The 25,587-nt window shown below is 49.8% G+C and overlaps 1 protein-coding gene across 1 annotated transcript in view; it reads right to left on the reverse strand.

The window, feature by feature from the left end:
• acsf2 (acyl-CoA synthetase family member 2) overlaps positions 1-25,587 on the reverse strand; it is a 193,431-nt gene that overhangs the window by 105,348 nt on the left and 62,496 nt on the right. Inside the window, exons 9-10 of the mRNA XM_038777264.1 lie at positions 23,262-23,353; positions 13,878-13,954 (exon numbers count right to left, since the gene is read on the reverse strand). Coding sequence (XP_038633192.1) covers positions 13,878-13,954; positions 23,262-23,353 — 169 coding nt within the window. The remainder of the gene's footprint in view (positions 1-13,877; positions 13,955-23,261; positions 23,354-25,587) is intronic.

The following is a 25,587-nucleotide window of genomic DNA, read 5'->3' on the forward strand; positions in this document are numbered from 1 at the left end:
GGTACTAATGAGCTCACTACCAGACACTGTGCACCCTCTCCACTGCAATAACAATATAATTTTGAAGGTTAACAATTTATCTTTTTAAAAAGAAACCCTCATTGGTGAGAGAAGGACCGTGGAGAAGCTGAGTGGTTATTATCTCACGGTGTTTCTCTTGCTGCGAGGGGTTGCTGTAATATTTTATCTTCATGCTGAAGCCATTGTATATAAAAGGTTAGTAGAACCTTAGTGCAGGTCACTCTTAACAGTAGCCCAACAGAAATTACGGGCCTTAAATGTCTCGGGAATAATTACTGCTGCCAAGCTGACATTCTCATCTCCAGTAAGTGTGAATTGCTGAGCAACTCTTCTGCACTTTACTTGCTGCAAGTCTATCAATAAAAACATATTTTTCATATCACTCAAAGGGAATCTTCTCGTGTTTTATTCATCAATAGTTTCCTCCCACTTCTTGTCCAGCAAGGAATGGACCAGTTTTCATGAGATGAGATGAGGGGCAAGTTCTAGTCACCTAGTTGACCAGCGAGACGAGGGAATGGAGGGAGAAGGGAAGGTAAGGGAGAATAGTGTTTCAATTTAATCTTAACAAAGTGGTTAGCACTGCTGCTTCACGGCACCATGACCCGGGTTCAATTCCGGCTTGGGTGACTCTTGTGTGTGGAGTCTGCACATCCTCCCCGTGTGTGCATGGGTTTCCTCCCACAGTCCAAAGATGTGCAGGTTAGGTGGATTGGCCATGATAAATTGCCCTTAGTGTCCAAAATTGCCCTCAGTGTTGGGTGGGGTTACTGGGTTATGGGGATAGGGTGGAGGTGTTGACTTTGGGTAGGGTGCTCTTTCCAGGAGCCGGTGCAGACTCGATGGGCTGAATGGCCTCCTTCTGCACTGTAAATTCTATCTTCTCCCCGTGTCTGCATGGATTTCCTCCGGGTGCTCCGGTTTCCTCCCACAGTGCAAAGATGTGCAGGTTAGGTGGATTGGCCACGTTAAATTGCCCTTAGTGACCAAATATGTGCGGGTCTGGTAGATTGGCCATGATCACTGCGCAGGATGGAGTGGAGGAGTGGGTCTAGATAGAGTGCTCTTTGGAGGGTCGGTGCAGACCCGATGGGCCGAACGGCGTCCTTCTGCACAGCAGGGATTCTAAGATTCTATGAACGTCACCTGTTGCCGACAACGTATAGCAATGGTCACTGACCAAAAGCCTGCCTTGACCTTGCCCTTCCCCAGCTCAGGGGCAACAGAGCCAATTTTAACCATCTGCACTGCTGCCCTGGCTCTGGCTAGTTACCTCTGTATGGATCTATGATGTCAATACCAAACAAGCTCTTGAAGTGGTTTTGAGGTAGCTTAATATGGCAGGCTTGGTTTAAATCTAGGTGAAGGTTTGGTTTTGATCATTTCCAAGTCTGGATTTTTCCCAGAGGAAGAGGACCCACCAGCCTTTCACTCTAGTCTTGGTATCAGACTGTGAGGTGAGTCCTCACTGAATACAGTGAGTGATCGAAGAACAAAGCATCTCCCTTTTCTTTGTTGATATTTTAGCTGAAATAAATATGACAAACCACACCAATCAATTGAATGTTTTGTACTGTTGCACATTTGTTATCACACTTTCTCTCTATTATCACAGCTTTGCCACATTTTCCCATGCATAGTATCGCTTTGCCACATTACAAATCAAGGATTTGACTGTTGTAAGGTGTCTCACTAAGAGGTCTGTAGGTTTGTCGGGGTAAATATAAACTGTTCACTGTTAACAGACTCCGAAGTATAGCCCTAACTAGCTATTATCTTTATGCCCACTTCTCTCAGACTCTCTTTACACACAATTTACCATCATGTGACTCTCTACATTATAATATGGACGGTATTGTTTCTCCAGTCCCGCATTAACCCTTACTAATCGAAACACCCTTATGCCACATCAACTCTTCTATGAAAATGATGGGGAAGTAATGACCTGCTGGTCAATCAAGACTGCCCCACACACATTGTTGGCCGAAGCTTTAGGCACTGAGTATACTGTAATCTCCCAAGTCAGGTAAAACAGTAAAACCAGGTCAATAAAGGAAGATACATTGGACAATGCCTCTCAACACCCCGCCACCTAGCAATGGAAATCAGTTTAGGACCAAACCTAATCTATAAATACTAAGCTTCTCTATGATGCCAACTCTCTTCCAGTCAGGAACTAGTCCAGTCCCCTCTTGAAGGCGATGCGGGCAACATCACAGCAGCAGGCAATGTCACAGAGGCTCACTACTCCCTGGGAAAAGATGATCTGCCCAATAATCCTCCTATTCCTCCTCTTGTTTATCCCCTATCCCCGTCATTTTCCACCCCCCCCCCCCCCCCACACTTCCCGGTTACTGGTACAAGCTTGCCCCCACCTTGCCACCCTTGATTGTCTCCCCACCTTCCTGATTTGCAATGCTTTCTTCAGTTGATTCATCTGCACACCTCTTCCTGAAGCCCTGTTCCAAAAAGATTTCTTCAGTTTACCATGTCTGGCTTCCCATTGGACTCGCCTCCTCCCCTCCTCCAATCTAGCACCCAATATTCTGACCCCCCCCCCCCCCCCCACTGGAGAGCACATGGTTCTTCTCCAAACCTCAGCACTATCAATCCTCATTCTAGAAGCTTTGGCCCTGGCCACTCACCAGTCTGCTCTTCTCCATTCACTCAGTCAAAACTCTCAGTCATTTTTTTTTCTTAAACCTCAAATTAAATCTCCACCTACTCTTCTCTGCTCCATTGGAAACAGTCCTATTACTGTATCACCTCATTACTCTAGTTTCCCATCTCTGAAATATTCCTGGTGAATTTAAATTCTCTTCAGTTTGCATGTCCTTTCTTCATGAGGTGCCTAATATGGCAAAGGTGCCTAACTGATGTACAAAACACATCTATCATTACCTCTTTCATCTTGCACCCTGTTTTCCAATTAGATCATTCTTTCCTTTCTATGGCTTTCCTGAACCGCGCTAACACCTTCAGGAATGTTTTTCACCACTCAGTGTGTTTCCAGTGAGTCTATACACCCATCTTAGTGGCTTTCATGCAAAATGCATGGCCTCACATTTACCAATGGTAAATTGTGTGTAATACCTGTCTAGTCATTCCTCTAACATGTCAGAACAGGTCAGAGGGTGGGAATTCTGCAGTGAGGAACTCACCTTCTGTCTCCTGTTAGGATATTGTTGTAAAACCTGTTGTCTGTCCTGTCTCCCCCTTTTTAATCCCATCCTGCTGCCTGCCTTGATCTACAGTCTTCTGGTTAGCTGCTACAATCTTACTGCACTATCTGGGATTTAAACCCCCCCCCCCCCCCCTGTCTTGATGGGCCAGGCAAGACATCCCTTTAGGTTCTGCCATGTTGTTTTGATAGGCTTGGCGTGCAGCCGATCAGTGTATTTAGGATTCTGACCAGCTCCTATTGTTGCATATGGGTGAAGCCAGTCAGAAACATTCAGGAAAGGGCAGCATACGGCGCACTGGTTAGCACTTGGACTGCGGTACTGAGGACCCGGCTTCGAATCCCGGTCCTGGCTCACTGTCCGTGTGGAGTTTGCACATTCTCCCCCTGTCTGCGTGGGTTTCACCCCCACAACCCAAAGATGTGCAGGGTAGATGGATTGGCCAAAAATTAATTGGGTACTCTAGATTTATAGGGGGAAAAAACTTTCAGGAAAGAAGATGGGTCTTCTGGAGAGTTCCGTCTTTTGTTCAGTTCTGTGAAGAAAGTCAGCTAGTAGAGACCTTCAAGAATCACTCTCTCCTTCTCTCTCTCTGCCACACAATTTTAAGAGGCATTCTAGATAAACCTGTGAAGACTTTGTTTAAAGAGGCACAGACAGCCATCAGAACTGGGAAAGAAACCAGAAGAGAAAATGCTGCAATATCTCAGAAGGTCTGGCAGCATCTGTAGGAAGAGAAAAGAGCTAATGTTTCGAGTCCAGGTGACTCTTTGTCAAACTTTTGAATCAAAGACTCAAAACGTTAGCTCTTTTCTCTCCCTGCAGATGCTGCCAGACCTGCTGAGATTTTCCAGCGTTTTCTCTTTAGGTTTCAGATTCCAGCATCCGCAGTAATTTGCTTTTGTCCAGAACTGGGAAAGAAGTCTTGAATGTGAAAATGCAAGCCATTTTCCCAAAGGTCAGTAACCTTCGAATTGTGTGTTAGCGGCTGGGAAGAACTCAAAATTGAAGCTTAAACTGAGAATATCCCTTAAAGTGAGGCCAGAGTTTTGGTGTGGAGTTCAGACAAAGGAGAATAAACCTATGTTTACCCAGTAAGGGAGCGGTAGTAATCTCACACTCCGGCGCCGGCCTAGCCCCTGAAAGTGCAGAGGATTCCGCACCTTCGGGGGCGGCCCGACGCCCTAGTGGTTCACGCCACTCCTTCGCACCGTTGAGTTGCCCATCCAGCCGGTTTCCGAAGAATACCATCCCAGAAGTGCACTGATGTACCTAGCTCCATCTGGTGGCCGAAGGACAGAATTGCACTGAACATAATAAGAACATAAGAACTAGGAGCAGGAGTAGGCCATCTGGCCCCTCGAGCCTGCAACGCCAATCAATGAGATCATGGCTGATCTTTTGTGGACTGAGCTCCACTTTCCCTCCCGAACACCATAACCCTTTAATCCTTTATTCTTCAATAAACTATCTATCTTTATCTTGAAAACATTTAATGAAGGAGCCTCAACTGCTTCACTGCGCAAGGAATTCTATAGATTCACAACCCTTTGGGTGACTCAGTCCTTGACTTTGTAATCTAACCCCCTCAACTCTGGGATTAACCCAGTGAATCTCCTCTGCACACCCTCCAGCACCAATACGTCCTTTCTCAGGTAAGGAGACTAAAACAGAACACAATACTCCAGGTATGGCCTCACTAACACCTTATACAGTTGCAGCATAACTTCCCTAGTTTTCAACTCTATCCCTCCAGCAAAGAAGGACAAAACGTCATTCGCCTTCTTAATCACCTGATTTATAGATCATAGAATTTACAGTGCAGAGGAGGCCATTTGGCCCATCGAGTCTGCACCGGCCCTTGGAAAGAGCACCCCGCTTAAGCCTACACCGCCACCCCATCCCTGTAACCCAGTAATCCCACCTAACCATTTTGGACACTAAGGGCAATTTAGCATTGTCAATCCAGCTAACCTGCACATCTTTGGATTGTGGGAGGAAACCGGAGCACCTGGAGAAAACCCACGCAGACACGGGAGGACATACAGACTCCGCACAGAAATGGACTCAGCCGGGAACTGAACCTGGGACCATGGAACTGTGAAGCAACTGTGCTACCGTGCTTCCGCCTGTGCTACCGTGTTGCACCTGTAAAGCAACTTTTTGCGACTAGTGCACTAGGATACCCAGATCCCTGTGCACAGCGGCATGTTTTAATATTTTATCATTTAAATAATAATTCCTTTTGCCATTATTCCTACCAAAATGGATAACCTCACATTTGTCAACATCGTATTCCATCTGCCAGACCCTAGCCCATTCACTTAAACTATCCAAATCCCTCTGCAGACTTCCAGTGTCCTCTGCACTTTTCGCTTTTCCACTCATCTTAGTGTCATCTGCAAACTTGGACACATTGCACTTGGTCCCCAACTCCAGATCATCTATGTAAATTGTGAACAATTGTGGGCCCAACACTGATCCCTGAGGGACACCACTAGCGACTGATTGCCAACCAGAGAAACACCCATTAATCCCCACTCTTTGCTTCCTCTTAATTAACCAATGCTCTATCCATGCTACTACTTTACCCTTAATGCCATGCATCATTATCTAATGCAGCAACCTTTTGTGTGGCACCTTGTCAAAAGCTTTATGGAAATCCAGATACACCACATCCATTGGCCCCCCGTTGTCTACCGCACTGGTAATGTCCTCAAAAAAATTCCACTAAATTACTTAGGTATGACCTGCACTTTATGAACCCATGCTATGTCTGTCCAATGGTGATAGATTCCAGCACCTTCCCAACTACCGAAGTTAAGCTAACTGGCCTATAAGCTAACTGGCTTTCTGCCTACCTCCTTTTTTAAACAGTGGTGTCATATTTGCTAATTTCTAATCCACCGGGACCACCCCAGAGTCTAGTGAATTCTGGTAAAGCATCACGAGTGCATTTGCAATTTCCCTAGCCATCACTTTTAGTACCCTGGGATGCATTCCATCAGGGCCAGGAGACTTTTCTACCTTTAGCCCCATTAGCTTGCCCATCACTACCTCCTTAGTGGGGCAGCACGGTAGCATTGTGGATAGCACAATGGCTTCACAGCTCCAGGGTCCCAGGTTCGATTCCGGCTTGGGTCACTTTCTGTGCGGAGTCTGCACATCCTCCCCGTGTGTGCGTGGGTTTCCTCCGGGTGCTCCGGTTTCCTCCCACAGTCCAAAGATGTGCAGGTTAGGTGGATTGGCCATGATAAATTGCCCTTAGTGTCCAAAATTGCGCTTAGTGTTGGGTGGGGTTACTGGGTTATGGGGATAGGGTGGAGGTGTTGACCTTGGATAGGGTGCTCTGTCCAAGAGCCGGTGCAGACTCGATGGGCCGAATGGCCTCCTTCTGCACTGTAAATTCTATGATCTATGATAACAATCGTCTCAAGGCCCTTACCTGTCATAGCCTCATTTCCATCAGTCACTGGCATGTTATTTGTGTCTTCCACTGTGAACACCGACCCAAAAAACCTGTTCAGTTCCTCGGCCATTTCTTCATCTCCCATTATTGAATCTCCCTTCTCACCCTCTAAAGGACCAATATTTACCTGAGCCACTCTTTTTTGTTTTATATATTTGTAGAAATATTTACTATCTGCAAGTTTACTCTTATAATCTATCTTACTCTTCTTTATAGCTTTTTTAGTAGCTTCCTGTTGCGTTTTAAAGATTTCTCAATCCTCTAGTCTCCCACTAATCTTTGCCACTTTGTATGCTTATTCCTTCAATTTGATACTCTCCCTTATTTCCTTTGATATCCACGGTTGATTTTTCCTCTTTCTACCATTCTTCCTTTTTGTTGGTATAAACTTTTGCTGAGCACTGTGAAAAATCACTTGGAAGGTTCTCCACTGTTCCACAACTGTTTCACCATGAAGTCTTTGCTCCCAGTCTACCTTAGCCAGCTCCTCTCTCATCCCATGACCTGATACTATTGGGTAAAACGCCAGCTAGCGGTCAAAGGATGGAACTACACCAACCTAAACCTCTTGAGTAAATCTATTTCCCAGAGGCCACAACCACAGCAGTGAAGACTTCCTTTAATCCCCATTTTTTTTGTTACTTACCAACCCTTACCTGTGTCTGCCTTGTGTGTGTCTGGGTGGAGGGTGGGATGGGGTCTTAGGATTAGGTAGTCTGGTCGACCATTACCCTGTTATTTCGTTACATATTCATCTTTTCCTTTTGTTATTAATAAACAGTTTGTTAATGTTTTACTTATGAATCTGGTGTCTGTAACTCAGTCAAGGGTTAAAGATCTTCGGAAAAAACAAATCATTGGTTAATTCACTTATGTTGGGACTCCAGGGTCTGTTGGTCTGGAATTGACCGTGCACTCGCACAGGATGTTGTGACATCCCCAAAGTCTGTCCACAATCTACAAGGCACAAGTCAGAAATGTGGTGAATACTCTCCACTTGCCTGGATCAGTGTAGCTCCAACAACACTTGAGTATCTGAACACCATCCAGGGCAATGAAGCTTTGGTTGATCGGCACCCTGTCCATCATCTTCAAAATTCACTCCTTCCAATAGCAAGGCACTGTGGCAGGATTGAGCACTATGCAGATGATTCACGACAGCAACTCTCCAAAATTCCTTTAACGGCACCTTCCAAACTGGTGATCTCTACCACCCAGAAGGACTAGGGCAGCAGATGCATGGGAACGGCAGCATCTACAAGCCGCATTCCATCTGACTTGGAGATAATTTGTTGAAGAAGTCGTGCCTGCAGATTCTCCATGGAATTTCAGTAGGTGCTGATTGCCACAATGTCAGATTCAGAGCCTAACAGTCTGAGACTGCAGCCAGAATCACAGCCTCCTTCCTGGAGACTGTCCAAGTGTCAATTAGGAACTGCAAAATATTGTTAATTCTCATCTTTATGCTTTTAAGGTTCTGTGGATATTTGGCCTACCCACTGTCCACCAATCTGCAAATCTGCAATCCCATCTTCACATGTGATTCTAACCCAACCCATGGCCATGCTCTGTCACTCACCCCCATTGCAGACAGCACTGACTCCACCAAAATGATACTGAAAGATGTTCCACTGGGCCAAGAATGCTACAGAGAAGCTGCGATACCTGGAACAGATAAAGCTAAAGGAATAATCAACACAGAATCTTGCCAGAAAATGGATGCAACCATAAAAGGTTTGTATCGTATGCTTGAATTTATCACTGTACTTCAAATGTGTTGTTTCATCCTCAAACACCAACTCTCCCATCTCAATCTTTGGCTCTGCTACAACAAACATAAGAAATAAGAGCAGAAGCCGGCCACCTGGCCCCTTGAACCTGTTCTACCAGTCAATAAAATTATGGCTGATCTAACTGTGGCTTTAATTTCACTTTTCTGATGTTCCCCATAACCCTTGATCCCCTTGGAGATCAAAAATCTGTCAAACTTAGCATTGAATATATCCAATGACTCAACCTCCAGAGCTCTCTGGGGTAGGAGAAATCCAAAGATTAACACACACCTGAGATTCCTTGTCTTCTTTGTGTTAAATGTGAAATCCCTTCTTTTGAAATCATACCCCCGAGTTCAAGAATCCCCCACGAGGGGAATTCCCCACCAGGGGAAACCATCTCCTCAGACTATTCTTCTGGATTCAAACTTTCCTCAGAAGACAACACCTTCTTCCCACAAATCCACCAAGTGGACGTCCGCGAAACTGATTCTCATGGAAGCATATTCATAGAACTGTACAGCACAGAACAGGCCCTTCGGCCCTCGATGTTGTGCCGAGCAATGATCACCCTACTCAAACCCACGTATCCACCCTATACCCGTAACCCAACAACCCCCCCCCAACCTTACTTTTTTAGGACACTACGGGCAATTTAGCATGGCCAATCCACCTAACCCGCACATCTTTGGACTGTGGGAGGAAACCGGAGCACCCGGAGGAAACCCACGCACACACGGGGAGGACATGCAGACTCCGCACAGACAGTGACCCAGCCGGGAATCGAACCTGGGACCCTGGAGCTGTGAAGCATTTATGCTAACCATTCTTCCTCAAGTAAGGAGATGCAGTACTTTGGGTGCGCTCTCACCAATGCCCTGTACAATTGTACCAAGGCCTCCCTGCTTTTGCACTCCATCCTCATTGCAACCTTTCCATTTGTCTTTCTAATTATTTGCTGGATTGTTTGCTAGCTTTTTTGTGATTCATGTCTAAGGGCACTCAGATCCCGCTGTACCTCGACATCCTGCAGTGTCTCTCTCTATTTAAATAATATTCTACCTTTCTATTCTTCCTGCCAAAGTGGACAACTTCACACTTTCCCACATTACACTCCATTTGCCATTTCTTTTTTACCAGTCACTTAATTTATTTATATCTCTTTGAAGACTCTTTGCGCGCTCTTCACAATGTGCTTTCTAACTTGCTTTGTATTGTCAGTAAAGTTGACTACAATGAGTTTTCAATTTCCTGCAGGGTCTGAGGCAAATAAGTTCAATTGAAAGGCCATTAATTACAGAAAAAACATTTTCTGCTAGTGTTCAAGACAAAACCAGGTCACATAGAAAATAGGAGCAGGAGGTTATTGGGCCCTTCGAGCCTGCCCTGCCATTCATTGTGATCATGACTGATCATCCAACTCAATAACCTAATTCCGCTTCCCCCCATATCCTTTGATCCCCTTCGCCCCAAGTGCTATATCCAACTGCTTCTTGAAAACATACATTGTTTTGGCCTCAACTACTCCCTGTGGTAACGAATTCCACAGGCCGACCACTCTCGAGCTGAAGAATTTCCTCCTCATCTCTGTCCTAAATGGTCAACCCCATATCGTCAGACTGTGACCCCTGGTTTTGGACACCCCCACCATTGGGAACATCCTTCCTGTATCTCCCCTGTCCAGTCTTGTTAGAATTTTATTGGTTTCTATGAGATTCCCCTCATTCTTCTGAACTTCAGCAAATACAATCGTAACCGACTCAATCTCTCCTCATACATCAGTGCCACCAGCCCAGGAATCAATCTGATAAATCTTCTCTGCACCTTCCATAGCAAGATAAGGAGACCAAAACTACACACAATATTATAGGTGTGGCCTCACCAAGGCTCTGTATATTTACAGCAAGACATCCCTGTTCCTGTACTTTAATCATCTCTCAATGAAGGCCAACATACCATGTCCCTTCTGTACTGCCTGCTGTACCTGCATGTGTACAGTCAGTGACTGGTGTACGAGCACATACCCCTCTCCTAATTTTTGCCCATTCAGATAGTAGTCTGCCTTTCTGTTTTTGGTACCAAAGTGGATTACCTCGCATGTATCCAAATTATACTGCATCTGCCATTCATTTGTCCACTCACTTTTTCAACTATGTCATTTGTACCAATGTGTACAATGGCCACTGGCTGTTCACTCTTCCCCTCCAGAATGTCCTGTAACCACTCCGAGACATCCTTGACCCCAACAACACAGAGGCAACATACCATCTTGGAGTCTCGTTCGCGGCCACAGAAATGGCTATCTATCCCCATCCAATTGAATCCCCTATTACTATTGCATTCCCACACTTTTTACCCCTCCCCTGTACAGCAGGACCAACCGTGGTGCAACAAATTTGGCTGCAGGTGCTTTCCCGAGAGGTCATTCCCCTCAACTGTATCCAAAGCGGTGTATCTGTGTGGCAGGGGAATGGCCACAGGAGATTCCTGCACTGCCTGCCTAGCTCTCTTGCTATGCCTGGTGGTCACCCATTCCCTGCCTGCCTGTGGAGTCTGAGCCTGCGGTGTGACCATCTCTCTATACGTAATACCCACAACACTCTCTGCCTCGTGGACGCTCCACAGTGTCCCCTGCCATCGCTCCAACTCTGAAACGCAATTTCCTGGAATTGTAGCTGGAGACACTTCCTGCACATATGCTGCCCCGGGCACTGGAAATGTTCCTGGCTTCCCACATGACGCAAGAGCAGCAAATCATGGCTTTGAGCTCTCCCGTACCAGCCTCCCTGGACAGGCGCTGGAATGTGGCGACTAGGGGCTTTTCACAGTAACTTCATTGAAGCCTACTCGTGACAATAAGCAATTTTCATTTCATTTCATTTCCTGCCATGACTTACACCTTTAAATTAAACCTTGACCAGCCTGTCCAACTCTTCAAATGCTGGATAATCAGGATACCAAACTTTTCCACTCAGCATCTAAATCCTCTTCTTTAAGCTCTCCAACTGAAGTGAAAAACTTCCATAAACAAAAATCTTTGGAACAAGCTCCTTATGGAGATAATGGAAGCAGTTGGGATCCATTCAAATTAGATCAATATTTTCCAGAGAATAGCATTTTGAGATTAAGATACATCAGTAATTTGACACATGCCAAGAGTAAGTTCAGCTTACAGGGGAAGAACAGGGGGTGGGATTCTCCGATCCTGAGGCTAAGTGTTGACACCGTCGTAAATGCCGTTGTGTTTCACGATGGCGTCAACAGGCCCTCAGGAGCATCTATTCCGAGCCCTACGGGAGGCCAGCACAGCACTGGACCAACCCACAGCTCTCTAGCTGCCGATACTGGCGTCAAATGGGCGGCGCGGGTCTGCACATGTGCACAGCGACCAGCGCAAATTCGCGTTGGCTTCCTTCTCCACGCTGGCCCCGACTCAACATGGCGTAGGGCTACAGGGGCCAGCGCGGAGCAAAAATGGCCCAGCCTGAGAGGCCAGCCCGCCAAAAGGGCCAGGCCACAGCGGAGCCCCCCCCCCCCCGGGTATCGGAACCCCCCCTCCACCCTCACCAGGCCAGACCCAGAAGAATGCATGCAGAGGTCCCGCCAGGTAAGACCACACGTGGACGGCGCCGGCGAGACTCAGATTTTCTTTGCGGCCACTCGGCCCATCCCGGGCGGAGAATCGGCGACGGGGCCGCGTAGAGCGGCCTCCGACCAGCGCTGCGCCTACCGCACCACCGCCAATGGTGCTGATTCTCCGCTCTCCGGTGGACTGCCGTCAGGGCAGCGTCGCACGATTCACGGCAGGCCCGCCGATTCTCCAGCCCGGCATGGGTCATTTGGACTTTTGTTTCCCACAGCTCCTCCACTGGGATCATGTATGGGTCTGCTATAATCTAATTGCTTTGATTAGTCAACAACTCCATTATTATTGTATCATGTGAATAGCTGAAAGGTCGATGGTGCATGACATGGACCTTGGTCTTTTTTCAGCCAGCAACACCTCTTCTCCAAATTCTAGTCAGGCACTTGACAGTTCTCAGTGAGGTCATGGGGAAATTAGCACGGTTACTGTCACCAGGAATCAACCAACATCCTTACCCAAACATTCAAGCTGGAAGGGCCTCAAACAGGCTCAGGTCAGGCAACCTCCCCAGTTCTGGAACTTGGGCAAGTAGGGGAGTCAGTTGACCAACGTAAGTCCTTTCATAGACACATAGATACATACATAGAAGATAGGAGCAGGAGGAGGCCTTTTGGCCCTTTGAGCCGGCTCCGCCATTCATCACCATCATGGCTGATCATCCAATTCAAAGAACAAAGAACAAAGAAAAGTACAGCACAGGAATAGACCCTTCGGCCCTCCAAGCCTGCGCCGACCATGCTGCCCGTCTAAACTAAAATCTTCTGCACTTTCTGGGTCCATATTCCTCTATTCCCAACCTATTCATGTATTTGTCAAGATGCCCCGTAAATGTTACCATCGTCCCTGCTTCCATCACCTCCTCCGGTAGCGGGTTCCAGGCACCCACTACCCTCTGTGTAAAAAACTTGCCTCGTACATCTCCTCTAAACCTTGCCCCTCGCACCTTAAACCTATGCCCCCTAGTAATTGAACCCTCTACCCTCAATGGGCCCATTCTGCTTTCTCCCCATAGCCTTTGATCCCATTCTCCCCAAGTGCTATATCCAGCCGCCTCTTGAATACATTCAACGTTTTAGAATCAACTACTTCCTGTGGTAATGGATTCCACAGGCTCACTACTCTGTGTGAAGAAATGTCTCCTTATCTCTGTCCGAAATGGTTTACCCTGAATCCTCAGACTGTGACCTCTGGTTCTGGACACAACCATCATTGGTAACATCTTCCCTGCATCTACCTTGTCCTGTTAGAATTTTATAAGTCTCTATGAGATCCCCCCTCATTCTTCTGAACTCTAGCGAGAACAGTCCCAACCTAGTCAATCTCTCCTCATACGACACTCCCGCCATCCCTGGAATCAGTCTGGTAAACCTTCGCTGCACTCCCTCTCCTTCCTCAGAGGGGACCAAAACTGCACAAAATACTCCAGGTATGGCCTCACCAAGGTCCTGTACAACTGCAGCAACGCATCCCTGTTTCTATGCTCGAAACCTCTTGCGATGAAGGCCAACATACCATTAGCCTTCTTTACCGCCTGCTGCACCTGCATGCTTACCTTCAGCGAATGGTGCACAAGGACACCCAGGTCCCGCTGCACACTCCCCTCTCCCAATTTACAACCATTCAGGTAGTAATCTGCCTTCCTGTTTTTGCTTCCAAAGTGAATAACCTCACACTTATCCAAATTATACTGCATCTGCCATTTATTTGCCCACTCGAATCGAACAAACAAGAATCACCACAAAGCACTGAAGAAAATAGGTGGGAGCAGAAGCTAGAAGGGTACTCACGACAAATTCAGCGACATTCATTTTTTCTCTGATTTTCTTGGCCACTTCAACAGGGCATGGAGAGCCAGCTGCGACCACTGCCAGAGAAAGGGAAAAGAATGATTCAGCCATTGATAGGTGGACAAAGTGAGGCTAAAAGTGATCCAAAGTGACCAGGGAAATCATTCCTCATTCATTGTCAGCTTCTACAAAACTTATCTGGCCCTAGTGCTCCTTGCCAAGGCTGGGTCTAGGTTTGAAGACTTCCTGAACTGGAAAAAGAATTTCACCAACATATCATGAAATTTAATCTCTTGGTCAGTTGCAACAAGATCTCACCAGCTGTAAATATTTAAATATAACAGGGATTGCTATGGAATCCATAGTTTGCGTGACCAATGGAGGGGCACGTTGTCTGACAATGGTTTCAAAGCTTGCATTTTTTGGGTGAGACGTTAACCTAAAGGGAAACTGAACCTTTGGGTTTCTAGGGTAGATAAAATAAACTGGTTGAAGAGAGAGGCGGAATTCTCCGCTCCCCATGCCGGGTGGGAGAATCGCGGGAGGGCCGGGCGATTCACAACACCCCCCCCCAGCACCCCACCGCGAGTCTCCCACACCCCGCTCGGAAGAATCGCCGCTCGCCGTTTTTCACGGCGACCGGCGATTCTCCGGCCCAGATGGGCCGAGCGGCCTTACGTTCCCAACCGGTTCACGACGGCGGCAACCACACCTGGTCGCTGCCGTCGTGAACATGGCGCCAAATGCTGGTTTGAGGCTTGTGGGGGCCGGAGAGGGGAGTGAGAACCACGGCCGTGCTCGGGAGGGGACTGGCCCGCGATCGGTGCCCACCGACCATCGGGCCGGCGTCTCAAAGCGAAGCACTCTTTCCCCTCCGCCGGACCGCAAGATCAAGCTGCCACGTCTTGCAAGGCAGCGGAGGGGAAGGCGGCAACCGCGCATGCGCGGGTTTGAGCCGTCAGCCGTCGTGACGTCAGCCACGCATGCGTGGGTTAGAGCTGCCCAACCTGCGCATGCGCGGCTGACGTCACTTAGGCGCCGCCATCGCGTCATTCTCGGCGCGCCGCCTTGACGCAAGCGTCAAGGCCCGACGGCCGAGAGTTACGGAGCGCTGCTCCTAGCCCCCCGGGTGGGGGTGAATAAGGTGAGAGGAGCGGCCTCCGAGGCCGTCGCGAAACTCGGCCAAGTTCACGATGGCCTTCCCGATTTATCGCGGGAGCGGAGAATTCCGCCCAGAGAATCTCAAGCGATTTCAGATTTCACAGTGGTGCACTGCAGGCAGACTGAAGAAAACGAAGGCTGGATCCTGGAGCTCACAATAGGTAAATACCAGGTTTGCTGCAGCCGTTACTTGAAGTAATTCGCTGCCCAGACCCATCCATACAGTGCACAGAATTGTCTCTGAGGTTTCAGATTAAGGTAATGCCATTGAACCTAGGCCATCAGGCTGTCGTGAAGGAGGTTCTGGAGAAGTGAGATATTGTAGGGAAGGCTGTGCCCTTGGAATTCAAATTGGTTGGCGACAGTTGTCAGATATGAATCGATGGCGAAATCTTTGATGAAATGTCTTCCGGTGACGGGGATGTGCTGAGTGGACACAGGAAAGGAGGCTCTCCTCTTGGAAGTTTGAATTTGGCACTTTTAACCCCAAAACAGGCTACTAACTTTGCGGGGAAAAAAACTCATCCTCCTTCAAGACCACCGCGGTTACCGAAAAATGTCCGCAAATAATTCTAGCGGCTGAATAGACGGCAGGATCAGTACAAGACTTGAATAAAAGGATGGGACGAGCATGCAGAGTGGGATGGAGCTGGCTGTATCCAAACAGGCCGAGTCACCGCGGCACATACCACCCCCCCCCGATAGGCAAGTGGATGGACCACCTCCTCCCCCCCCCCCCCCCCCCACCCCCCGAATGCAGGAGCTCTGAAAGCACAGAGATACCATCAAGCTAGAGATGATGGCAATGGTGAAGGCAGTGGTTGCCTTGCCCCCCTTTAAGGTAGCACTGGAAAAGAGAGAGCAATAACTGGAGGTTCAGGAGGCAACCATCAGGGAGCTGGAGAAGGCACAAACCGACCAGAGCGACCGGATTGCCTCACTGGAGGTGGAGTTGGCAAGGTCGATGGTGATCCATCGACTGAATGGGAAAGTCGAGGACCAGAGGAACCAGTCGTGACGCCAGAGCTCCGCATTGTGGGCCTACCTGAGGGCATTGAGGGCTGGAACCCCCTGATTACATGGCCTAGATGCTGGGGAAACCGATTGGGGGGGGGGGGGGGGGGGGGGGGGGGGAATTTCCCCAAACCCCCAGAGATAGACAGAGCCCACAGGTTACTCTGGCCGAGGCCCGCAACGGAGCAGCAGCCCCGGGCCATCATCGCAATGCTGGACTGGTACCAAGACAGGGAGAGGATCCTGAACTGGGCATGGCACACACGGTCCTGTATGTGCGAGAAACAGTCGATCCGTGTGTACCAGGATATTGTGATAGAGCTGGCCAAACGCCAGGCTGAATTCAACATAGCCAAGGCAGCCCTATACAAGAGTAAGGTGCAGTTTGGGATGCTGGCCAAGCTCTGGGTAACCTTCCAGGGAATGGAGCATTACCTCACCACACCAGCAAATGCAGATTAATTCATGCTCAGGCATGGGCTAGGAAGGCAGAAGGAATAAGACTGAATAAGAACTTTTTTTAAAAAAGGTCAATTGCATGGGATGGAACTGCCTTGTTTTCGATCTGCTGTAAATCCCAGAACGGCGGGCATGAAAGCGGTGAGGTGCAGAAACAAGTGGGGAGAAGGAGGAGGCAGCGGGTAGGGGAAGGTAAAGGTTGCTCCCGGAGGAACGCGACATCAGCAAGCAAGCTAGCACAGGTAGCACGGGAGAATGGGGGTCCATGGCACAGCTCCTGAGGGGGAGAGAGCGCCTGGCAGAAGGGGGAGGAGAAACTCTAGATAGGGTGGCAGAAGAAGGGAAAAGATGGGGGGAGGGGAATAGGTGGGGGGTGGACCCACAGGACAATGGGGGGGAATGAGGGGGGAACAGAACGCTGGCTATGAGAGAGCGCACCTGGCAACAACAGAAACAAATATACCAAGAACGGCCATCTTGGATGGCTCTGGACAACGGCAAACCCCGGAGTGACCGTCAACGGCCATCTTGGGTGGCCCCCTGACAAAGGGAAACCCGGAGTGTCGGTGCACAACCACAAGGTAAGTATGGTTGACCCTGCAGGAGGTGGGGGGAGGAAGGGACTGAATCTATTGTACAGAATCTTACTTAAACTTTTGGCAAATACAATAGAATCCCCACAGTGCAGGAGGAGGCCCATCGGGTCTGCACTGACCCTGTTAAACAGCACCCTTTCTGGGCCAACTCCCACTCTATCCCCTTAACCTCACCTAACCTGCACACCTTTGGACATTAGGGGCAATTTAGCATGGTCAATCCATCTGACTTGCATATCTTTGGACTGTGGGAGGAATCCAGAGCACCAGGGGGAAACCCACACAGACACTGGGAGAAAGTGCAAACTCCGCACAGTCACCCAAGCTGGAATTGAACCCGGGATCCTGACACTGTGAGGCAGCAGTGCTCACCACTGTGCCATTGATAATACTGCATCCACTGCCTCCAGCAGAGCCAGCATTTCATCAGGCAGAATACTTTAAACAACACTTTTTCTATTCTTGGCTTCCAAACCAAAAGACAATCACGTTCGGCGATCGGCCGGAGAATCGAGGGCGGCGCCGCTTTTGTGAGGCTCCGTCCCGTCCAAAAGCCGCGGGCAATGGCGGCTTTGGCAGAGGCTGGGGGCACTGGTGGGGGGGTGGTCCGGGGATGGCGAGCCTGGCCAAAGCGGTGCACTATTTGGCAGGCCGAGTCTGCGCGCGGCCGGCGCCATGTTGCATGGTACAGCCGCTGCAGGCCACCACCGCGCACATGGGCGGCCACAGACCCAGCAATTCTCCCACCGTATCCACTCTGCACTGTGTGTCTGCTAGCCCCCTGTTGGAACCCACAATTCTACGGACACGTGCTTGTAGGATTAGGAAACCGGTTTTAATATACTCACAACAGAGCCAGCCTATTAGCCACTGAACTTTCGGTGAACTGGCCAGCTGACCATGTGGCACTGATCTTTATACAGCAGCTGCAGGGGGAGGGGTCCTGGGCGGAACCAAGGGAGAAGCCCAGTACAATTCGCAAGCATTCCCAGAGCTACTCCCCCGGTGGTCAGGTAGTGCAACTGCACTTACAATATAGGCACATGTATATACAGATTATAATCCGGTGTGAATCACATTCACCACATTCACCCCCTGTGAAAAACATCGAGTCCAGCGGGGGTGGTGGCTCACAGAGCTAGTCTGTCGGGTGGACGAATTGTTCGTTTCGATCTGCGGAGCACCGGGGTTGCAGCCTCTTGCGGTGGCTGGGTGGGTGTTGAGAGCTGGGGTATGATGGCAGACTCCGGGGCGGGTCTCGTCCAAATTTTATACACCTCTGGCTCGACTGGAGACTGGGGGCGGGCTGGTTCTGGCGCGTGGAACCGGTGGGGTGAGCTTGCGGAATCGGGGCCGCGAGGGGGCGGCAGCATAGGGAACGGGGTAAGGGGTTCCTTAGTGGGGGTAGGGGGGGCTGGATCTAGCAGGTGCCAGGTCCCGAAGGAATACTGTGTCCTGGCGACCGTCCGGGAACTCCACGAATGCGTACTGGGGGTTGGAATGGAGAAGGAGCACCTTTTCAACAAGGGGGTCAGTTTTGTGCCCCCTGACGAGCTTCCTCAGGAGGACCAGGCCTGGTGTCCTCAGCCACGCCGGAAGTGAGACTCCCATGGTAGTGACCCTAGAAAAATTGAAGTCGCTCGTGAGGGATTTGATTTGTAGCTGTACAGAGGAGGGATCTGATTGCGTGGAGCGCATCTGGGAGGACTTCTTGCCATTGGGAGACTTGGAGTTTTCTAGACCAGAGGGTCAGTAGGACGGTCTTCCAGACCATCGCGTTCTCCCTCTCCACCTGTCCGTTCCCCCTGGGGTTGTAGCTGGTAGTCCTGCTCGAGGCGATGCCCTTGTCGAGCAGGTACTGACGCAGCTCGTCGCTCATAAAGGACGAACCCCGGTTGCTGTGCACGTAGCTGGGGAAACCGAACAGGGTGAAGACACTATGCAGGGCCCTAATGACTGTGTGGGAGGTCATATCAGGGTATGGAATGGCAAAAGGGAATCGGGAGAACTCGTGGATCATGTTGAGGAAATAAATGTTCTTGTTAGTGGAGGGGAGTGGCCCTTTGAAATCGATCGCAAGGCGTTCAAAGGGCCTAGAAGCCTTGACCAGGTGGGCCCGGTCTGGTCTATAGAAGTGCGGTTTGCACTCCGCACAGATCGGGCAGTCCCTGGTGACCGCTTTTACCTCCTCGTTGGAGAAAGGCAGGTTTCGGGCTCTGATGTAGTGGGCGAGCCGGGTGACCCCTGGATGGCAGAGGTCCACGTGGATGGCTTTCAGACAGCTGATCTGCACACTGGCGCATGTCCCGCGGGATAGGGCATCCAAGGGCTCGTTGAGCTTCCCCTATAGGTGGAGAGTTCGATCCTCCACCGAAGGATTTTATCATTTTTTATTTTGCCCCTTTGCGAGTTGTCAAACGTAAAGGCAACCGATCGTTGGTCGGTGATGAGGGTGAACCTCCTACCTGCGAGGTAGTGCCTCCAGTGACGAACAGCCTCCACGATGGCTTGTGCTTCCTTCTCGACTGAGGAGTGTCGGAGTTCTGAAGCGGATAGGGTATGGGAGAAAAATGCAACAGGCCTCCCTGCCTGATTTAAAGTGGCTGCTAGAGCTACCTCTGAGGCGTCGCTCTCAACCTGAAAGGGAGTGGATTCATCCACCGCCCGCATGGCTGCTTTGGCGATGTCCTCCTTGATGCCGTCGAAGGCCTGGCGTGCCTCGGCTGACAGGGGAAATCGTGTGGCCTTAAAGAGTGGGCGGGCTTTGTCCGCATATTGAGGGACCCACTGGGCGTAGTATGAGAAGAACCCCAAGCACCGTTTGAGGGCCTTAGGGCAATGAGGGAGGGGGAGTCTGGGCCCAGGACTCCGTTCTCCACGGCGTAGCCGAGGATGGCTAGTCTGTTTGTGCGGAAAACGCATTTCTCCTTGTCATAAGTGAGATTTAATTTCTGTGCCGTTTGGAGAAAACGGTGGAGGTTGGCGTCGTGGTCCTGCTGGTCATAGCCGCAGATGGTAACATTATCCAGATATGGAAACGTGGCCCACAGCCCGTACTGGTCTACCATTCGGTCCATTGCTTGTTGGAACACCGAAAACCCGTTAGTGACGCCGAAAGGGACCCAGAGGAAATGGAAGAGGCGGCCATCGGCCTCGAACACCGTGTAGTGGCGGTCCTCCGGGCAGATTGGGAGCTGGTGGTCTGCAGACTTCAGATCCACCGTGGAGAATAGCCGATATTGGGCGATCTGATTAACCATGTCTGCAATTCTGGGGAGGGGATACGCGTCTAGGAGCGTAAAGCGATTTATGGTCAGGCTATAGTCGACGACAATGCAAAATTTTTCCCCGGTCTTGACGACCACCACCTGAGCTCTCCAGGGACTATTACTGGCCTCTATGATCCCCTCACTGAGCAGCCGTCAGATCTCCGATCGGATAAAGACCCTATCCTGTAGGCTGTATCGCCTGCTGCGAGTAGCTACTGGCTTGTAATCTGGAGTGAGATTGGCGAAGAGCGGAGGGGGGGGGGGGGGGGGGGGGAGATGCGCAGCATGGTTAGGCTGCAGATAGTGAGTGGGGGCAGGGGCCCTCCGAATTTGAGGGTGAGGCTCTTGAGGTTGCACTGGAAATCCAGGCTAATAAGAGTGGCGCACAGAGGTCGGGCAGGACATAAAGTTTAAATTTAGAATAACTAGCGCCTCGAATTGTGAGCGTAGCAACGGTGCGTCCTTGGATTTGGACTGAGTGGGTAGTCGGCGGGTCGATCAGCTGTGCTGGATTGGCCCCGTGATGACTGCCCTCTGAGTTCGTGGTCGTCGAGGTGAGTTTCAGAGTTTGAAGGGGATGGATCCCAAGATGGCCGCCCCCATGAGTCGCACATGGCTGGCCTCATGGAGGAGGATTGCCAAGATGGCTGTCCCCATGAGTCGGACTTGGCCGGCCGCATGGAGGAGGAATGCCAATATGGCTACCCCCATGAGTCGCACATGTCAGGTGGGGGAGGAGTCGGCATACAGGCTGCAGCATTTCGGGGCCTGCAGGCCTGTGAATTCAGGGAACGAGTGCTTTGGGCCGTGGGAGGGTTAGAGGCTGGGGCTTTCTTCGCCAGACACACTCTGGCATAGTGTCCTTTTCGCCCGCAGCTGCTGCAGGTCGCGGATCGGGCTGGGCAGTGCTGCCGTGGGTGCTGGCTTTGGCCTCAGAAATGGCAGGCTGGGGCAGCTGAGTAGCTGGCTGGAGCAGCTGAGTAGCTGGCTGGGGCAGCAGAGTAACTGGCTGGGGCAGCAGAGTAACTGGCTTTGGCAACGCGGTAGCTGGGGGGCCGTGCGGCACAGGCTTGGGGGGACTGTTGGTCGGGGGTCCACAATGAGGTCGCGGGGTCCGCGGGAAACGAGGTGAGGCTGCGAGAGGAAACTTCCATAGTGGTAGCAGCCTCCACAGTAGTGTCTAAGTCCTGGGCCCCCTTTTCTAGCAGTCTTTGGCGCACATAGTTAGACCTAAGGCCCGCCACGAAAACGTCCCGCACAGCAAGCTCCCTATGTTCAGCCGCGGTAACGGCTTGATAATTACAGTCATTGGAAAGATTGTTCAATTCCCTTACAAACTCGGCTAGCGTTTCTGTAGGCCGCTGACGGCGAATTGTAAACACGTGGCGTGCATAAACCTCGTTAATGGGCCTAACGTACATTTTGTCCAATATCGCCAGCGCTGCGGTGTAAGAACCGGCCGGATTTAGCTGTGTGGAGATTCTGTGGCTTACCCTCGTGTGCAGTAGGCTGAGGTTTTGTTCCTCCGTTGTTCCGGCGGTGCTGGCTTCTGCCAGGTAGGCTTTAAAACATCTCAGCCAGTGGGAAAAAAATTCCTTAGCCTCCGCATCCTCTGGGTCGAGTTCTAGGCGTCCGGGCTTGAGGGCTGCTTCCATGAGTTCTGGTCGCCTCATTTTAGGAAGGATGTGGAAGCTTTGGAGAAGGTGCAGAGGAGATTTACCAGGATGTTGCCTGGAATGGAGAGTAGGTCATACGAGGAAAGGTTGAGGGTGCTAGGCCTTTTCTCATTAGAACGGAGAAGGATGAGGGGCGACTTGATAGAGGTTTATAAGATGATTAGGGGAATAGATAGAGTAGACAGTCAGAGACTTTTTCCCCGGGTGGAACACACCATTACAAGGGGACATAAATTTAAGATAAATGATGGAAGATATAGAGGGGATGTCAGAGGTAGGTTCTTTACCCAGAGAGTAGTGGGGGCATGGAATGCACTGCCTGTGGAAGTAGTTGAGTCGGAAAAGTTAGGGACCTTCAAGCGGTTTTTGGATAGGTACATGGATTAGGCTAGAATAACGGAGAGTAGGTTAACTTCTTAAGGGCAGCACGGTAGCATTGTGGATAGCACAATTGCTTCACAGCTCCAGGGCCCCAAGTTCGATTTCGACTTGGGTCACTGTCTGTGTGGAGTCTGCACATCCTCCCCGTGACTGCGTGGGTTTCCTCCGGGTACTCTGGTTTCCTCCCACAGTCCAAAGATGTGCAGGTTGGGTGGATTGGCCATGAAACATTGTCCAAAATTCTATGATTAACCTAGGACAAAAGTTCGGCGCAACATCATGGGCCGAAGGGCCTGTTCTGTGCTGTATTTCTCTATCTCTATTATTTCTTTGACTGTTTCCTGAGTATATTAAATTTTTGGAACCAACAATTCTACGGACACGTGCTTGTAGGATTAGAATAGCGGTTTTAATATACTCAAAACAGAGCCAGCCGGTTAGCCATTGAACTTTCGGTGAACTGGCCGGCTGACCATGTGGCACTGATCTTTATACAGCAGCTCGAGGGGGAGGAGTCCTGGGCGGAACCGAGGGGGAGGAGTCCTGGGCGGAACCAAGGGAGAAGCCCAGTACAATTCTCGAGCATTCCCAGAGCTACTCCCCCTGATGGTCAGGTAGTGCAACTGCACTTACAATATAGGCACATGTATATACAGATTATAACCGGTGTGAATCACATTCAACACCCCCCCCCCCCCCCAACCACCAAACGGAGGATCGGTGATCACTTTGTGCCGATTTTTAAGTCGTAAAACGCCACCATTCCCACGCCAACGTCAGGACACAGTCTCAAAATCGGGGAATCCAGCCCAGAAGCTTTCACCTTACCTAATTCCAGTGTTGAGATATCAAAAGCAGAGAAGTCACTCTGGCCTAATATGTCAAGGTGCATTGTGGGTGTCCCATAAAGAATTGTACACCTGGGAAACCAAGCAGATCACAGAAGAATGTCAGAGCGAGCTACCATTTCACAATTAGTCATTTGGCAGTACAGAACTTAAGAGTATTGCTGAACAAAGTCATGTCAAAGCCTTTCAACTTGCACTCATCAAGACAGAAACAAGAATACCAAATTTTAAAGGCAACAACAATTAAACTGCATGAGAAAATGGTGCTGTGTCATTGGCAAGTTGAATCTGATTGGTCAAGTGCTGCCATGGAGAGTGCCACAGGAAACTACTGTATAATTACAACTTATTTTCCAACTCTTTGCATTTCTATTTTTCTTCAGCAGAATCCTGCAAAAAGTCAATTTCTCTCTTTTCGGTTCTGGTCTCTCTATTTTGGTCAGTGTTCCTCTGAACCTTTTTCTCTTCTCCCTTCTCAGTTTCGAATTACCCTGTGAGCCTCACAGTGTTCACATCATACTGACCCCTCCAACTCATTCTTACCTTGTGGGAAGCCTTGTCCACATCTTGGCGTCTTGCCAGATTACAAGGAAGATTATTTTACAAGGATAGTTTGGTCAGCATGATAGCATTGTGGATAGCACAATTGCTTCACAGCTTCAGGGTCCCAGGTTCGATTCCGGCTTGGGTCACTGTCTGTGCGGAGTCTGCACATCCTCCCCGTGTGTGCGTGGGTTTCCTCCGGGTGCTCCTGTTTCCTCCCACAGTCCAAAGATGTGTGGGTTAGGTGGATTGGCCATGCTAAATTGCCCGTAGTGTCCTAAAAAGTAAGGTTAAGGGAGGGGGGGGTTGTTGGGTTACGGGTATAGGGTGGATACGTGGGTTTGAGTAGGGTGATCATGGCTCGGCACAACATCGAGGGCCGAAGGGCCTGTTCTGTGCTGTACTGTTCTATAAACTATGGAACGTTAAAATATAGGGGAATGGAACTGTTTCACTTTCAGGAACCCAGTGTCAGTATCAAACACTTCCAGGGCAGGTATAGCACAGGGATATATACAGAGTAAAGGTCCCTCTACACTGTCCCCATCGAACACTCACAGGACAGGTACAACACAGGGTTAGATACAGAGGAAAGCTCCCTTTACGCTGTCTCTATCGAACACTCCCAGGGCAGATATAGCACAGGGTTAGATACAGAGTAAACTCCCTCTGCACTGTCCTTATCAAACACTCCCAAGGCACGTACAGCATGGGATGAGAAACAGAGTAAAGCTCCCTCTACACTGCCCCCATCAAACACTCCCACGATATATACAGCACAGGGTTAGATACAGAGTAAAGCTGCCGGTACACTGGCCCATCAAACACTCTCAGGGCAGGTAAAACATGGGTTAGATACAGAACAAAGCTCACTCTACACTGCCCCAATCAAACATCCCCAGGACCAGTACAGCATGGGGAGAGATACAGAGTAAAGCTCACTCTACACTGCCCCACTCAAACATTCCCAGGCCCAGTACAGCATGGGGAGAGATACAGAGTAAAGCTCCCTCTACACTGTCCCCATCAAATATTCCCAGGACCAGTACAGCATGGGGAGAGATACAGAGTAAAGCTCACTCTACGCTGCCCCAATCAAACATTCCCAGGACCAGTACAGCATGGGGAGAGATACAGAGTAAAGCTCACTCTACACTGCCCCAATCAAACATTCCCAGGACCAGTACAGCATGGGGAGAGATACAGAGTAAAGCTCCCTCTACACTGTCCCCATCAAACATTCCCAGGACCAGTACAGCATGGGGTGAGATACAGAGTAAAGCTCACTCTACACTGTCCCCATCAAACATTCCCAGGACCAGTACAGCATGGGAAGAGATACAGAGTAAAGCTCCCTCTACACTGTCCCCATCAAACATTCCCAGGACCAGTACAGCATGGGGAGAGATACAGAGTAAAGCTCCCTCTACACTGTCCCCATCAAATATTCCCAGGACCAGTACAGCATGGGGAGAGATACAGAGTAAAGCTCACTCTACACTACCCCAATCACACATTCCCAGGACCAGTACAGCATGGGGAGAGATACAGAGTAAAGCTCACTCTACACTGCCCCAATCAAACATTCCCAGGACCAGTACAGCATGGGGAGAGATACAGAGTAAAGCTCCCTCTACACTGCCCCAATCAAACATTCCCAGGACCAGTACAGCATGGGGAGAGATACAGAGTAAAGCTCCCTCTACACTGTCCCCATCAAACATTCCCAGGACCAGTACAGCATGGGGAGAGATACAGAGTAA

Source organism: Scyliorhinus canicula, chromosome 18 (assembly GCF_902713615.1).
Source record: "Scyliorhinus canicula chromosome 18, sScyCan1.1, whole genome shotgun sequence".
NCBI lineage: Eukaryota > Metazoa > Chordata > Chondrichthyes > Carcharhiniformes > Scyliorhinidae > Scyliorhinus > Scyliorhinus canicula.